Consider the following 18,156-nt stretch of genomic DNA (forward strand, 5'->3'; position numbering starts at 1 on the left):
CGACAAATCGATATACCAAGACTCACCTGGCGAAGCGCCTATTGCTTCGTGGAAAAGGCAGCATGGCATTTGACTTTCGAACTATGCCATCGGTATTCGCAGGAGTGTTAGTAAGAGTGCAATTTGTTTTCTTCCCTCGGAATCCCTTCTTGTTTACGATTACGAAAGTTGTTTCGCGTGTGTGAATTGTGTGATACGTAACTTACGCGAAGTATAATGATTACACTTCATAAAATGAGAGGAATTGTCCTGTAAACTCTTGTAATCTCGCAGAAATTACTCTCTTTCCGTCGAGAAAGAGAACGAAATGAACGCAAAAGCGATGAGAAACCACGCTTACGAATCACTTTCGAAGAGAGATTATTTACTTGAGTTATATCAGGTCGAATTATCAGAGCAATCTTTTTTCTCACGGAATCTTTCGCAACAAAGAGTTCCGTGATTCAACGTACATATGTGTAATTTCTGATTATCGTGCGTGTGATAGTTTTCTGCGTATTGTGTTCGATTCAATTCAATTCTTTTATAATTACATAAATCCAATTCACAACTCGTCCGATTTAATAATATCATAGATATTATTTCTTCTAAAACGCAAAAAATCAAAACGCCGCAATTCTTCCTGGTTAAGGATCAAAATAAAAAATAGGCAGACGTTGTCACGATCAAAGTCACAGTTTCTGATGTGATTTTTTCTAATTCTCTAAACCTTTCAATCAATTATTCATTTTTGTAATCGTGTAGTTCGCCGTGACTTTCATCGCAAACTCGCTTAACAATTTTGTTCGAATAATTATTTTATTTTTTTATTTCAAGTAATGTTTTACTTTATTTTTTAACTGTTTGATCTGAACGCGCGCGCACACACACACACACACACACACATGTTTTTACGTCACTTTGTTATTTTCTTTTTATTCCATTTTCTTTCCTTGATCATTATTGTCCGTTCTGCTCGTATGCAGTCGGCTGAAAACAATAAGGTTGTAGAAGGATATAGGCTACGTCTAGTGCACCTGCGATTGGTCTTTGCCTCAGAAATAAAGCGTCCTTATTTAGTCGCGATAACGGCTTTTTATCCTTACTCCACTCTCTCGAGAATGATCGCGATAAATCGGCCTCGCTTTCTCGAGAGATGCCTCTTTTTAGCGCGCGCGTTAAAACAGAACCAGTCGTCGCTTTAATCGTCGCTATGTTTAATTAAGTGAGACGCGCTAAACGACTGCTTGGAACACTGTGCCATTAAGCGCCTGCTTGAACACTTTGATTGTTATAAATTACTTTGCGATTATGCGTCGTTAAGATAGAAAATCACGTGCAAAATTTGCGATAATTAACAAAGAAAAACCGCGTCAAATTAAAAAAAAAGATAAAAATTATTATAGATAATAAAAATATATTAATTGATGTGAAAATGTTTAAAATATAAAATATATCAGATAAAAATATCAGACTAAAAATAACAGACATCGATGCATTCTCGAAGAGAGACACTTTATTCCCGAATAGATCTATCGCAGGGCAAAAAAAAAGTATAGTATTAGGATGACAAAGAACGACCGTGTTACCAGTTCGTTCAGCAAAAGCGATCCCCACGAGAGCAAATATCTTGCATTCGCTGTCACCAAGTGTAAAGACATTAGCGTAAAGAAGGATATGAGGATATTAAAAAGTGGGTAGGAGCAGGAAAAACAAGAGATTCTTTTTGCTCGCGAACACAAGAGATACAGAAAGGGGATGATATCGGTATACACATATATAATATATATAGAGCCAGCTAAGCATTCTACGATACGATCGAACAGTCGAAGACGAGAGTTGTAAGTTTGTTAATTAAAAAAAATAAATAAATAAAAGTGCTGAGAGTGCAGGCAGTTTAAAAAAATAGTCACGTTGAGTAAATGCGTAGAGCAATTATTAATCCTTTCGATTCTAATAATATAGTAAGAAAAACATTTTAAAAAATTAATATAAAAACCATTTTATCATCATAAAAATCGACATTAATTAGTAGCGACTCGAAATAGTGTTAGTTCCTCTTAATTAAAACACATTATACATGAATATATCTTGATTTGATTTTTATATACATATATATGTATGTAATAAAACATTTCCATATAAATTTTTCATATAATTTAAAAAAAAACTTAAAAAAAATACAAAACTACGAATACACATAAATAAATAAATAATAAAACTTTCTTAAACAAGAGTATCAGATTTGTGGATGGAAAAAATATAAAACTAAAAAAATAGTTTTTTTTCAGAGTATATTTATTTTATTGATAAAACACACAATATATATCTATTATGTACATACGAAAAATTGCTAATTTTACAGACATTTCAATTAAGAAGAAACCTTAATAAGTGTTGTCAATCTTAATAAGTGTTAATTGAAAATGCATTCTTTTCTACAAGAAGCTAAGCGATCGAACAGCGTTTCGAAAGGATTAGAACTCGCCGATAAGAGACACGTGCTATTTGCATCGTTTCTACACATCTGGAATTCTGTCTCTCGTTTCGACGTTCCGAACGATCGATCGGTTAATACGATTAACCCGCAATTCGTTAACCGATGACGATTAATATTGTTTCTCGGTCCAGCCACGCGTCCGCCAAGCCGAGAACCGTCAAACTTTCTGATTTTTTTATTCTCTTATATTGAGTTTAAAAAAAACTTGGTTATATCAATAGACAAGTCTTTTGAAGTTTTAAAAGATTTGTCCGTCGATTCGATTCCAACAAGAAAATCAGGAAGTTGCGACTCGGTTAGCTCGACTCTAGGACGGTAGGTCCAAACAATCGCCTGCCTTGAGGCAAGGGACCGATTAGGTCCAACAGCGATGAGATTGCTGTGATTGGTTGAAACAATATGTGGCTGTCGCCCGCTATTCTGGGATACGATCTAGCGATAACATCGGAGAAATCATATCGAGTTTTTAATCGTTGAATCAAACTTGGTAAATAATTACACATAATTACACACATACACACACATCAAGATTTCTATAGCTATGTATACAAAAATGTAGGTGCATATTTATTTAGATGATCTACGTGTCGTACAAGATATCGATGATATACGGAAGAAACTGAGATCGCTACGGTGACATATCCCAGAACAGCAGACTATGCCCAAAACATTTCCATAGAACGTCTTTATTCGAAACAAGTTGATAATATGACACTCAATAAATAACAGAACTTCTACATCTCCAAATTCTGCCGTCAGACTGTCCTGCCGAATCGCCGTAAATGAACACATGAAACTTTGACAATTACCAAATTTAAGAAAAAAAAGAACAACATAGAGAGTTTCAATCTTCATACGTACAAGTTTCAAGTTTACTTTAGAGCTTTGTTACATTTTTCGATTTATCAAATGAGGCTCTTTCTTAATCTTAAAAGAGCAATAATGTTGATAATTTTATATCATTTTAGGAAGTTCACGGAGAAGATTCAGAAAGACAATCCCTGAAAAATAAAAGATTATAATAACGATGCGTAGATATCATTTACATACGTACACGTGTTGTACGGCGCGCTTTCAATGTTGTTTCATTTTCATTTCTTTTGAGAAGGTGGTGGTACCGGAAGATGATGGTAGTGATCGAGAGATGGTGGTGGTCGAAAGAATGGAAAACCAGCAGCAGGATGCCCATTGATATCAGACAACAGTACGATCTATTTCCCCGCGTTACAGCGCTAGCGCCACGTCTCGACACAACAAAACCATCTTTCGTCATACGCACAACACGATTCCGCGCGCACAAATTCGACTACCTTTTGTTATCGAGAAATTATTGATTGATCCACCAAATTAAAAAATTAAAGTCAAATAACTTTAAAATTATCGATATATAATAGTTTTGTCTCTATAATAATAATAATGTTATAATCTCTAATTAATCTAGTTTTGACTTTTGAAAAATTACCAATGGTGTGACATAAACTAAAAACAAAGTTAACTCGTACTGGCGACGCTGCTCTTATACTCTAATACAGACAGAATATTTCTACTAGCTTCTAGGAACAATTCATCAGAACGACGAAGACGATGGGATGCATATTACATAATCTACTAGCTTCATCAATAGGCATCCTAAATAGAAACTGATAAAAACGTACAGTAGACATGGAGAGATGTTATTTATCGTGAGCGAAAGGTAGATAAAAGAAGTTCGGGAGTTTGGAGATAAAATGGGAAAGAATCTGTTAAGTTTTCTATGGAGGGGACGTATAAAAAAAAAAACATTGAGCGTGTCCGATCGTAGAGCAAATGATGTATCGTATCTCGAAATTACTACTGAACAATTATAGAAATTTAATGTGAAAAAATGAGAGAAAAATAAGATAAACTATAACAGCGATATACACTCTATAATCGGAGCAAGAATCGGTGAGATGGTAAAGGAAGAGTGAAGAAACGGCGCGAGTCGAGTGTAGAGAGCTGGTGTTCGATTCCGTGAGCACCCTCCGTACTTACCACTCACTCATGCGTCGCCAACATTGTTCCTTTGGCAAAGGAAAAGGAGGCTTTCTTGAGTCGAGTCGATTACTCCCGTAAGTTAAGTTACACTTCTTCAAATTTAAGCACGATGTATTCTCAAATACATCTCTATTTGCATCGTGTATTTCTAAAATTTAGATCCAAATTTATTAAAAAGTTTCGGCAACAAAATCACAAATGTGTGATTTAAAGAAAGAAAAACTTGTTTGTAAATATATTGTAATATACAAAAAACTTTATTATACAATACATGCATAAATTACATTTGGCTACTGTATATATATACATTATTTTCTAAATTGAAATTTACTATCGTAATAATTTAATACTTTTTATATAAATTACTTACAAGAAGTAACATATATATTTCTATGTTACGTGTTTTGGAAAGTATATCGACTCGACTCGGAGAGTCAACAAAATAAAATTACGACAGACTAACCTGAGGCAACTGAATCTTCACACTGCGGCTAGTGAATATGTTCTAAACCGTAACATTAGTGCGCGTACTCGATTTTCTTTTTGGAAACAATCTGCGATCTTGAGTTCCTGATTGATTTTGTGGGATTGATTGAGTTCAACGAAACATTTTGTTGACGTGCAATTGTACCGCGATTACTCTACGTTATTTATATCCCTGATTGAAAATCACAGAAATTTAAATTAACTTTCATATACCAAAACAATATAATATATGTGTATATATTATTTTATTTTGCACGAAAAGATATCAGAGACGAGCCTTGTAAAATCATTTAAAACGACAAAAGAAGATAAGAGATAGAAAATTAGTCAGAAATGCATTATTAGCATCCAGCTGCAGCGTGAAGCGCCACCTTGTCTGCGTCTCCAAGAGGACTGCAGGTGCACAGAGGCTAAAGGGAACAGCGCGTGATGGAAACGGTCTATTGCGCGAAAGAGGACTATTATGTGTGTTTAAAAGGAACACACATGGTACTTCGTTGTTATGGAAAGTGCATATGTGTCACGTTCTGAGAACTGAAGAGTCAATCATTAATTTGGCGACACTATGAGATGAATGTGACGGTAGAAAAGAGAGAACATTTGAGTTTTCAAAAATCGTACTAAATTTTACATATGTGTGAAGTTTAGAGAACGATAAAAATGTGTTTTTAATTATATTACTAACAAACTCTTTAATTGTTGCGTTCAACATACTTATAGTTCTTAGATTTCGCAAAAAAATACCTTTTTCTCTAATATTATATTAATAAATACATATTAATTTTTTTTACAAGAAATTTCGGATAATAATTGTTGTCTTTAAAAAATTGTAACAGATGTGCACATGTTATCAGAAACTTGTGCAGTGTCACAATTACCTCACTGTCTTGATATAATTCGTTAAGAGATAACAAATTCATTCATTGATAAATCTATTAAAAATAATCTTATATAAATTAAATTACCTAACATTCTCGTAACGAATCTTTGAATTTTGATTGACTCCTCGATACGAGAGGATAACACAGAAAGGAAAACGATGTTGTCGTCGCGACGAACACGATGAAGGGTGAAACGTTATCTTGGACACCAGCAGCGCGATACAACGAGTGTCCAAATGTGTAATGAGAAATCGATAGATAAGTAAGATAGGTGTTTAGTTTATACTGCATTTACCGTGGAGAATGGCAGTATCATTATAAGAGCGACGAACATTATTTGTTTTTTTTTTTTTTTAACTTTCTCCTATAAAAAACACGACGAAATTTACTCATTGTTGGCTCACCTGGTATACAACCAACGCAGCCTGGCGCACATACACTTGTAGTCGACGCGAGAACAATTAGCGTTTCATGTGTCTGTATTTTTTATGTTTTTTTCTATAGCAGCATGAAAGAAGAAGGCAAGAAGTCGACCGTTTCCAGCGCGCACCCGGTTTCTTCAAAAGAATCCTCTCAGGCATCGATGATGTGGCATACGTGTGTGCTTGTCTGTTTCTTTCATTTTCTCTCTCATTCTCTCTTGCGCTCTTTCTTTCTCTCTCTCCCTTTCTCTCCCTCTCTCCCTCTCTCCCTCTCTCCCTCTCTCTCTCTCTCTTCTCTCTTTTTCTCTCCATGCGTACTTTTTTGTCTCTCTCAACATGATTTAAAAAAACAAAAAAACAAAAAAAAAAGAAGAATTATATCTCGTTTTCTTTTTCTCTCTCTTCTCTTTCTCTCTTTCTCTCTCTCTCTCTCTCTCTCTCTCTCTCTTTCTTTCTTTCGCTCTTTTTCTCTCTCTCTCTCTCTCTCTCTCTCTCGCTTTCTTCCTTTGTTAATTTGTGTTTATCTCTTCCTCGATCAGGTCCGGACCCCAGCGAGAGTTAGGGGCGGGCCCATAGCACGAAATGCATCGGCGGGGGATTGGGCCCGTCCATGGGGGGTGATCATCTGAAGCGCGGCATCATCGGCGCTAGCATGGGCCCTGGAAAAGCCATCGGAGCGGTGGCAAAAGGATGCATCGCGGCTCCAGGTGCTATCGCCGCTCCTAACATGCCTGTAAAGCAACGCAGCATCAGATTAGTTCGATTCACGACCGAATTTTGCGGCGGGAATAAAAAAAAAAAAAAAATGAAACGTCGTCCACATGCGGCAGGCATGTGCTGCTGCTCATTACAATCTTTCAATATGTCGCGATAATATAATTTCTCTCACTCTTTCTTTCTCTTTCACTCTCTTTCTCTCAACAGGAACCATGTTCCTGAAAATAAATATACTTACGTCGCACTGTTCACGTTACACAATATTTACGGGTCCCACTATTTCGAGATATTTTAATATTTTAACAATTTTTTTTGTCCCTCTTTTACTATTCTATATTGTAATGTGATGTAATTATATATTATAATGTTTGTTTTTGGAGGACAGCAAATTCTTCAGCGCAAGATAAGTCGTATAGAATCCTTCTGCCACGGTTTAAAAAATAAGTAATTTAAAAAATACTAAAAACTATTAAATTAAGAGAAACTTACTCCAAATACTCACTTTTTTTATTACTATAAAAAAATTCTATTTATATTTTAACCACAAATGTAAATTTTTTAATATTCTAAACTTAACTTGTAAACTGTTAGTTAATGTAACTGTTAAACCAATATGATGAATTCAGATAAAATACGCTGATTCAAGCTTATGTTTCGCTGAAGACAAAGATGGCTGACAACTGATCGACTGTGCTGCATCAAAAGTTTATATCGGAACAAGGTCGCGAGATATCAATTGATTAAAAATTCTTTAATTACTCGAAGTGCACTTGGTTGTCGAAAGACTTATTTATAATTGCTGTGATTAACGTTGTTACTTGAAAAAAAAACAAATTTTGCATTTGACCTCCAAGCGAAGGTGCACTTGCAACTAGACAATTTTCTTCTCAAGTATTCTACACGACTACGTCACGCACGCATCCGGTTACCGACTTATCCTCGGCACTCCACGTACTACGTACTACCTAGCAACCTCTGATTAATGCGAATCGCCAAACTAGATATATGTATACGAGATATAGGTATATATATATATATAAATATATATATATATATATGTATACGAAGAACTCAGCTTAGCATGCAGTGCGCCGCATACGCAATACAAGTCACAAACAAAATTAACATGAAAGTGATACACACAAAAAACCTCACACCATACAAAGAACGAGTCTCGCTTGGGGACACGCAATTGATTCGATATTACAATTTGAATACTCATTGTGGAAGCCGGCGGATCAGCTGTCAGTCAAACTTCTGAGATGTCGCTCCAAACACACATGTTGCTTTGTGACGAAAATATTTAGTATTTTAATAACAACAATCAAAAGCAATGTAAAACTGTTTAAGACTTTTTTAAAAGTTTCGAGAGACGTAATAAATATCGACACAATTTACCATTAAAATATTAAGTTACTCGAGAAGTGATATCTTTTCTTACTTTTTCATGTGTAATGTATTCAAAAATTCGATGAAAAATCGTGTTATATCGAGCGGACCCTAAATTGAGCGCAATTAAATTATATTTAGGTAACGTGAAGTCGTTTACTTACTGTTGGCTCGGCTCAAAATTATCTAAAATTTTTCATAGTGTAACACAAAAGCTAGGCTATGGTGTGAGGGAGATACATTACGTTCGTTCTCGTTGCTAATTTCTTACTTCTCATGAAAAAAAGTAAAATAAAATTAAACAAAATGCACCGGCGAGCACGGTGAAAACACAATTTGATCCCTTCCTTCTTTACAAGAGACTTTTTATTTATTATTTTATTTTTTCGACTAATATATATCAGATCTGAGACGAGTAATTTATAAGTTTTGTAAACAAATTTCAGTTTTTTCTTTGATAAATTTGTAAAAAAATGCACTTTACTCTTTCTAATTAATTAAATAATCTCTAGACAAAAAAAGAAAACAATTCATTAGATCCATGACATTGTTGTCAAAATTTAAAGTTGGCAACTGTTAATCAGTAGATTGAGGATAATCATGAAATGTAAAGAAGGAAGGGACAGCGAGAAAATAATTACAGTTGTAATTTGTTTCTTTTTGTTTTTTTTTTCTTTTTGGAATGACAACTTCGAACGACTGTCAGTACCGTGCCCAAAGAAGCAGTTTCTCCACTACTGTATCACAACACCAGGATTCCAAGCTATATAATAATATAAGTAATACTGAAGAGACAGGATGGTAACACGGCTGCTGGCGAGATAAATAATGGCATAAGTGAGTCATAAGAAGAATAAGATGGTTAAAAATCGAGAGAGTGTGAATAAAAAAGCTGAGAAGGAAACAGAAAGGAAACAAAGAAAAATCATACATGATGTAAAAATAATGTAACGGCCGAGCGGCCGGAGGTTTCTCTCTCTCCCTCTTTTTTTTTTTTTTCAATAAAATGCATCATGAACTGTACTAAATGGGGATAGTGAAATAAATGTGCGTAAAATTGTAAAAAACTCGAAAAATGGGAATAGATTGGGAAGTAATTTGGAAACGTAAGTGCATCAATGAACGATCGGTTATGAAAAATATTGCGGTGGATATAATTCATATATAAAATTAAAAAAGTATATTAAATGAAAAAAAAGACACTTAATTACCTCGACTAAGTAATTATCAATAACAAAAAAACATTGTAATATAATATCGATTAGTAAAACTTGATAATTTACGATTTACGATATTTTTACGATTATGTTAGCTTTACTTTTTTGATAATAAAATGTGTGAGAGATAATATAGAATATTAGATTAATTAAAACAATTTATTTGTTATCACTCTGATGTCATTCACTGGTGCAACTGTTGTTTCCTCGGTATTGGAGTATTTTTTTCATTTAGACAAAGTAGGACAAAAAATTGATTAAAGACATTAAACGTGAGATGGAAATAAGGAACGTGTCGTTGGCCGCTCGACCCACCTGTCCAGTGACATTATTGCGAATTACGCAGAAATATACACGCAGCAGCATCGCGAAAGTCATTCGGGACAGTCCTTTTATGAATTCACTCTACCGTATAATTTGCGCGATCTACTGCACATATATTCCACGTATATACGCATATATACATGTAATATGTATGTGTATTAATGATAACGATGACAAGATTAATCAACAATATAAGAATAATAATAATAATAATAACAAGATATATAGATATACATATGTATATAGATATAGGCCATGTCACCGCATGCTAATTGCTAAGGACCAACCTTGTAGCGCTTGTATTGTAAAACACGGTTTTAGTAACCAGACTGGGTTCGTTCGACACTCATCGAGGAGTGACCGGGCGCCCTGCAAACGCACCGTTAAAACGTATAAACGCACAAGGACTACAAGACTCGCTGGGTCGTCGAGATTCTGTGGCGTAATCATTCGGTCGAAAAATCTTGAGCATATACAGTTCTATTCTCAACAATCACGACATTTGTTCCGCCTCTCTTTTTTTTTCTCACTTTTTTGCCGTCTTTAAGTCAGTAGTACACATAGTGCAATTTTATTTCTGATCCCTTCCCATCAAAATGTGTCCGTTCTCGGTCTGTTTCTCGTTCATGTTCCGTCTCATCGTTCTCGCTGTCTTTTTCGCGCAAATTTATCTCATTCAAATAACAGAAATGATCATTGTCGTGAGTAAGCGGCGCAAATTGCAGTGCAACATGAAGCTGAATCGAACCAAATATTAAATTATAAACTTGAATAGCATCCGGGATTTTCTTTTGCTCTTTCACGTAAACGGAAAGATCTTTTTTCCGGCCATCGACTGAGTAAAACTGGGTAGGATGTGATAGACAAGGGTCGTATACACAAAGACATAGCACAAGGATATAATATTATTATATGGTATTAGACATTTTCAAATTTTGACAATTTTTTTTGACTAGGAACTTGAGTTTAAATTGTTGCTTCAAAAATAAAAGCTCCATTGAAAATGCTATCTCTTCAGTAAACACATAACGAATTGATTTTATTACAATATGAAATATCGAGATGACATTCCTGGAGTCGAATCAAGAAAAACCACGTAAAAATATTTAGTTTATTTAAACTTTACAAAAAAAGAAAAAACAACATTATCAAGTTATCCTCGTGCATTGATCAGCGTTTACTGTTCTTTACGATCGGAGATGAGAAGGGCGGGGGTGAGCAATTGGAAAAGAAAATCGACAGAAAATACTAAAAAGGAAATTTTGAAATTTCAACAGGGAGGGCATAAAAAGACAACAGGGGCGACTCTGTTCGAATACGAGGAGGTGGGTAGTTTTCTTTTCACGTGTTATTTCTTTTTTTTTTCTCAAATCCGCGGACACTTACCTGGTGGCAGGCCCATGGGGGGCGGTCGCATCATGTTACCTCCATGAATGAGAGCAGGCGCAGCTAGGGTCATGGTGGGTCGCATCAGAGGCGCCATCAATGCCACCGAACTGACCGGCATCGCCGCCGCCGAGGCCGGCACCATGACCGCCTGCGGCGGCCGTTGAAATCTTTGCTGCTGTTGTTGTAATGCGTTTAACGCCGCTGCCTGTTGCTGCCGTTGCTGCTGGTCCGCTTGAAACGCAGCCGCCGCCACATTCGCAGCTGCTTGCTGCTGCTGCGCTTGTTGCTGTTGCTGCGCCTGCTGTTGCTGCACCGCCTGTTGCTGCTGCGCCGCTGCCGCTGCCGCCGCTTGATGCAACGCGGCGGCTTGCTGCTGTTGGTTTGCCGCGACTGCCGCCGCTGCTGCTTCAGATTGCGTCGGCCTTCCAGATTCATCGGTTTGCCGACGCTGATACTTGGGCAATCTTGCTCTAATTTCTTCCTGCGAGACAAATTCTTTATTTGTAATCCATCTTGGAAGCGATAATTACAAAGAATAAGAAAAACAAAGTTGGACACTTACTAAACTGAGATCTTCCGGCGGATGTATGATTTTACTAGCAGCTCCTGTAGTCGCGATAAGATTTACTTTCTGATCGCTGCTGTTGGTAATACTATTACCAGCTGTAGTAGCGCCAGCAAGTTCTGCGGCGCCGCTGTAAGCGGGGAATGTCGGCTTTACTGGGCCTATGGAACCGCCGCTGGCAATGGATGTGATCGGTTTGAAGTCTGTACCCAGAGGGGCCGATCCGCTAACCGACGCCGCTGTCGATACTGTTGCCGTCGATACGACCGCAGCGCTCGGAAATAGTGGACGTGAAGGTGGAATTGACGCGCCCGAAACAGGTGGCTGCATCCCGGAAGGCATACCAGACATGCCAGGCATCATGCTAACAAAAACAACGAGCTATGTGAAAAGAAATTTCATGTATATGGTGTGTGTTTTTGTGTATATGTATGGGGGGAAGGAAGGAAAGAGAGAGAGAGAGAAAGAGAGAAAGAGAAAGAGAAAGAGAAAGAGAGAGAGAGAGAGAGAGAGAGAGAGAGAGAGAGAGAGAGAGAGAGNAGAGAGAGAGAGAGAGAGAGAGAGAGAGAGAGAGAGAGAGAGAGAGAGAGAGAGAGAAACATGTGTTGATAGTTCTTAATTATTAAACTGTGTGTAAATATTTAAAATAACATACAGTATTTGTGTAAATTACATTGCTAAAATTGATTTTAATATATTTATATATTTTAAATATATATATATTACAATATATGTACTTAAATATGTATCACTTATATATATTATTTATATATTTTTTTTAATATATACCACTAATGCAATTTAAAAAACAAAAACAAAAAAATTGTTATAGATAATGAAATAACAATAATCTTAAAGTTTCAACAAAAAAATACTTACCCTGGTCCCATGAAGGGAGGACCCACGTGGCCCATTGACATCATGGGATGCATACCAGGGGGTATACCATGATGTGGAGGCATACCTGGCAATGGTGGCATACCAGGCTGCGGTGGCATACCTGACAATGGTGGCATACCAGGCTGTGGTGGCATACCTGGCAATGGCGGTATACCAGACATTGCTCCTGGTGCAGAACCAAGCAAACCTTCGGGTTTTGCTTTTTTTGGAACAGGTTCATCTTCTCCAGATGACGGTGAACCCGGTCTGCCACCATTTCGTTGTCTTTCATGTTCTTTTGCATCATTTGGTGGTATGCCTTCCATTCCATAAATCTCTATTTCAATATTACTTCTATTTGGTAAAGAATTCGGTACTTTATCTATTGCTTCTTTGTGTACCTAAAAAAGTAGAAATTTAAATATTAAATCTTGAAACGTAACAAGTAGTTATATAAATAAAACAATATATATATTTTACATATTTACCTGCATACAGTGTATACTAAGTCCTGGACCGGTATACAACTTCTTGTGACAGATATGACATTTGAAATGCTTAGCTTTCTGATGTTGGATGAGAATCTTCTCATCTTCAAATTCTCTATTACAATACCTTTTGAAAAATTGAGTTCCATTTTAAGGAAATTTATAGGAAAAATTGATTTAATTATTGAACTGCTTAAAACTTTTTACTTTCTTTTTTGGCAGTTATGGAAGAAGTTCAAATATGGAGCACAAAATTTAAAGATTACTCATAAATTTTGTAGAACAAAGTCCAAATTAATCCTTAATTTATCGCTACGCGAGGAAACCCCTCGCCAGCATTGTAGTTTTTATTACATCATCGTAAGTTCATCAAGTACAACACACACATACAACACAATCCGATGATGAAACAGCTGCGCTCTCTCACGCACACATACACACAGAGATGCGCAAGGAAATCGCGTATCGATCTCTCTGCGCGAACATTCCGTTATTCTTCAAATTTTTCCAGACAGTACATTACCGTTACTTTTATGCGTCCAAATCACTGTTGACATTGACTTTTCTTACACACGCAAATTGCTCAGGTAACGTTACGATCTAAAAATACGATTACGTAAAGGCGACCACTGTCGTCACCGTCGTCGTTGTCGCGTTTGTAGATTATACAAAAAGGATACCAGCACCAGGGTCTGGATTGCTTCTTCTTCTTGCGGCCCATCCTTTTGCCGTATTAATCGAGCAACTTGTCACAATCGCCGCGGCCACTGATCAATTCTCTATAACGTCTTCAGAAAAACGAATATACTCCGATTGTGACTGCACGATTGTACACACGCACACACACAATACTGCAAAATGGCCGCCGCATCTTCTTCGCAGCTCGGAAACCTCACCAGTCACCGGAAGTCACCAACGTAGCGTGCCTCAAAATTCCTAGGAAATCTCCAGAATGTCTTCCGGCGGTTCACTTCAAGAGCTGCGTCCCAAAACACTAATCGTCAAGTAAAGTAGGATTTTGGAACGAGCCTGAAAGACAGCGCAACTTTTGAGTGTCCGAGAAATGTGTATGTACAACAAAGGCTTTCTCGCGTAAAAAAAGATTTTTAAGAGCGTAACATGATTTTAATTTACGCTGTAAATTTTACACGAAACATATCCAAAATACATATAATAATACAATAATATCACAACATATACAAATTATAATACACATATTGTACATGCCAGCGCCGTGTCAAAAATACAGTATCAGACAATATAATAAAACGTGTGTATAATAAATTGCTTTGTAAAAATTAGTACGCATTACACTATGATGTACAAGAATAAATAAAATGTATATAATTCGTAATTAATTGTAGAAAGTATAAATTATATATCTATTTATATCACGATTATAATTTTTTGATTTATTTATTCGGCTCTTCAAAGATCTGTGAAAGAGAAAAAGAATTCGACGAAACAATGGAAGCAATGAAGATGGAAGTGTAAAATTGTTTGCTTTAGAAAATGAAATGGAGAGATGAACTTGTCTTACAGCTAATTTTTTCACTTCTAGATAAGTTTTCGATAACTTTATCTAGAAGATATCTCCCAAAATTGGCTCTCCTTATTGGTTCTCAGATGAATTTATCCAGAGGATAGCTATCGAGAGGTATGAAGAAATCGGCCGTTAACAGAACAAGTTCATCAAACCGCAAAAATTTGGCAAAAGAGGAAACGAGTGTAGACTTGAGGGCCATGATAGTAGAATTAAAAGATACAACATGTCTCAGGCACCAAACTATATCTAAAGACAGAAATAATTTGCAGTCGATAATTTCGCTCTATGTGATAAAGTACGATTTGTTTCAATAATTAAAAAACGTATACAGGCAGACAATCGATTTCACATAATTGATCTTATCATCAAAGAATTGCACAGCATTGTGAACATTCTGGTCATGCTTGTAAATCGCATTTATATAAAAAAACGTAAATTTGTATATTGAAGATCACAATCGAAGAAATGTCGAATCGAGACTTCAGTTCTTTTTTGTATATTACATGTGATTGCACTTTTTATATATCTTTTATACATACACAACAAAAGTTCCTTTGCCGTAAAATAAAGCACTTTTTGCGAATTAGAGAAAAACCTCCATTAACTGATGAGTCTTTGCTTCAGCGGAATATCACTTTCGGGATCGCTGGATTCGTTAGTTTCCGCTAATTGATCGTCCGAGAACTCCGAACTCTTGTCTTTTTCCATCTCTGTTCCTTTTCTCTGTCTTTTGCTTGGCTAGATTTATATTGAACAGTGTTTTATTAGCATCACATACGTTCTAAATTGCTTCAAATTTAATAATATACCATCACTTGTGAGAGAAAATTAAAAAAGTATATTTTAAAATTATAAAACGAAATTTGCTGTATTTGCAAAAAAATAAGAATAAAATTTACTCTTGTCCACTGCTTAGTAGACGCATTAAGTCGTGGTACATATCTATCAATAATAGGCTCAACTCTTCTGATGTCGAAGTCCTGGTCGATTCTCGTGATCGCTCGCATTCTCTGCTGCTCAGAAGTTACGTACAAATCGTTTGGTTGATGATAACCATTATGAACATCATAGGCTTTTTTATTGCAGAATAATGCCGAACACATTGTGCACTTGATCAAGTCTTTAGGTAGGGCTTCTCTTTGCTCCTACAAAGTGACAGAAATTATCGTCTATACATAGAATGAAAGATTTGCTTACATAGTTTTTTAATTATATTGTTTATTTTTATTTGTATATATAAATTTATTATAGATTATAAAAGCTTTGAAAATGAATATTTTTCCATTAGAATTGTATTGATTTATTTATTTATACAATTAAATATTCCTCAAATAATATATAAAATAAAATAATAATTTAATATAACAGTTTTTTCGACTTTACTTAGTTCTCTTCAGTCACAAATGTTTGCTGAAATGCAAATCTTTCATAGCTTTGTATATTGTTGTAGGATTGAAATTTTATTGTTTTAAATTGATGAGTGTATGTTTGAAAGACACAAACAGCTTTGTAATTATTTTAATCATTGTATGTATTTCACATTTGAGTATTATTTTTAAAGTTTGAAATATTTATAATTGTTATAAATGATTTTTTTTCTTACTTTTGTGTGTGATTTCTCCAAATGCTGTTGCAAATTAAACTTTACTACATATTCAACACCGCACAAATGGCAATAATAGACACTTAGTACATCATTCATTGAGTTCAATCTGATTTTGTTGCTAGGTGGAGGAGTGGCCATTGGATGGAACAAGTATACCATTCTGAAAAGCAAACTAAGCAATCAAACAAATATTGTGCAGATACATATTAACTTGTTTAGTACGAGTATCGACTATGCAGTCGGCAAATGCATTCTATGGCTGAGCATCGATTAAAGTCGCTTAACATTTGCCAAGAGCATACATACAGCATAGTGTTATCTTTAGTCGTTCTGGGCATTTCATTATAAAAAGTTTTTATTCAATTTTTGTTCAATTTCTCAGTTTAAACAATTATTTCACTCAGTTTAAATAAATATCGTACTACACTTGCTTGCAGCTGTCAAGTGGTACTACACAGCAGACAAGTGTTATACCAAAGAGATTAATTAGTTGTAGAAAGTCACCTTTTGTGAATAGAACGATAATGATAATTTAGAGCCTTTTCATTGTAAAATGTTACATTGCATTCTTCACATTTTTTGTGTTGCTCTGTTTTTTCACTTTCAGATGCATCATGCGAAGTTATATGATTATCCCGATGAGTCTAAAACAAATTTTTGTAAAATATATGCACATATACATATTATTGTAAATATATACACAATAAAAAGAACAAAAACATATATTGATTTACTTACCTTTAAAGGAAACCGTTTTCCACAATAGGAACAATAAAATTTGGCCTGTAAATTGGGATGCTTTTTAAATCTATGTCTTATTGTTGCAGTCATTGAAGGAAATGTTTGATGGCAAATATCGCATTGAGTATCAATAGGTTTAGTCTTGTTTTTTACTGTCTTTCCTCTAGCATCTATTTCTTTATTTGCATGTTTTCTGTAAGATGACAATGTTACTTTTCTTACTTATAACAATTGCGAAGTTACAATTGGTTGAGTTGATTAATCAATTTTGCAGTGTTGACAATTATACCTAAAGTGCTCCTGAAGTGCCTCTTTAGATTCCAACTCCGTCTCACACAGCACACATTTGTGTTCGCTCATGGCACTTTTATTCACGTGTTAAAATTCACATCAGCTTTGAAATACAATGGGAAAACAATCAGGAGAAAATATCGGATCGCGCGCGAAACGTTGATTTTTCAAAGAATCTGCTAAACTCACTGTTGTTTGTCTCAACTATTGTTACAATGATATTATAACTTTGCTCACTTGTAAAAACTTAACTGATAAACTTCTCATGATGAAGAGATCCATGACCCTAACTATTGTTGATAAGAGGTCACAGGAGTCTAAGGCCCGAATTCATAGTCGTCTCTCAGATCTCAGATCTCAGATCTCAAGAGAGAGAGAAAGAGAGAGAGAAAAAGAGAGGGAAAGAGATGAGATGAGATCTGAGATCTGAGAGACGACTGTGAATTCGGGCCTAAAACAATATAGATTGGAATAGTGTCACTGTCGGATTGTATATATAAGAGCATACAGGAATATGGAAGTTATTGCGTAAATGCTTCTTGGGTACCCTTTTGGGTCTGTTCCACTACAACAGATCGTACATGAGACATATGTGTATATGCGCGTTGTCGGATGTCAAATCTTAGACCTATATTTCACGGATCTTTACCTCGGATTGGCTGTCAATAAGCGTGTAAGTGGCCAATCCTTGTTCGACAATCGGACGGTCGCGGATTCATG

The 18,156-nt window shown here is 35.6% G+C and overlaps 2 protein-coding genes across 6 annotated transcripts; both read right to left on the minus strand.

The window, feature by feature from the left end:
• Positions 1-6,753: 6,753 nt before the first annotated feature.
• On the minus strand, positions 6,754-14,108 carry LOC109856377 (BUB3-interacting and GLEBS motif-containing protein ZNF207). The gene is made up of 6 exons (XM_020431584.1): positions 13,933-14,108; positions 13,253-13,379; positions 12,765-13,165; positions 11,883-12,249; positions 11,318-11,801; positions 6,754-7,015 (listed from the first exon to the last, which is right to left on the minus strand). Exons 1-6 carry the CDS (start codon positions 13,971-13,973, stop codon positions 6,906-6,908), a joined length of 1,530 nt encoding a protein of 509 aa, XP_020287173.1. The 5' UTR covers positions 13,974-14,108; the 3' UTR covers positions 6,754-6,905.
• Positions 14,109-14,636: 528 nt separating this feature from the next.
• On the minus strand, positions 14,637-18,128 carry LOC109856379 (gastrula zinc finger protein XlCGF7.1-like). 5 transcript variants are annotated; one of them, XM_020431596.1, is made up of 8 exons: positions 17,945-18,128; positions 17,674-17,753; positions 17,435-17,539; positions 17,143-17,338; positions 16,909-17,048; positions 16,402-16,564; positions 15,698-15,943; positions 14,637-15,536 (listed from the first exon to the last, which is right to left on the minus strand). In XM_020431596.1, exons 3-8 carry the CDS (start codon positions 17,503-17,505, stop codon positions 15,399-15,401), a joined length of 954 nt encoding a protein of 317 aa, XP_020287185.1. In that variant the 5' UTR covers positions 17,506-17,539; positions 17,674-17,753; positions 17,945-18,128; the 3' UTR covers positions 14,637-15,398. The 5 variants fall into 5 exon arrangements, with proteins under 5 accessions (XP_020287185.1, XP_020287184.1, XP_020287186.1 ...); XM_020431595.1 differs by having other exon boundaries at positions 17,626-17,753; XM_020431597.1 differs by having other exon boundaries at positions 15,761-15,943; positions 17,435-17,753.
• Positions 18,129-18,156: the final 28 nt, after the last annotated feature.

Source organism: Pseudomyrmex gracilis, unplaced genomic scaffold (assembly GCF_002006095.1).
Source record: "Pseudomyrmex gracilis isolate BER0280 unplaced genomic scaffold, ASM200609v1 scaffold_116, whole genome shotgun sequence".
NCBI classification, from domain to species: Eukaryota; Metazoa; Arthropoda; class Insecta; order Hymenoptera; family Formicidae; genus Pseudomyrmex; species Pseudomyrmex gracilis.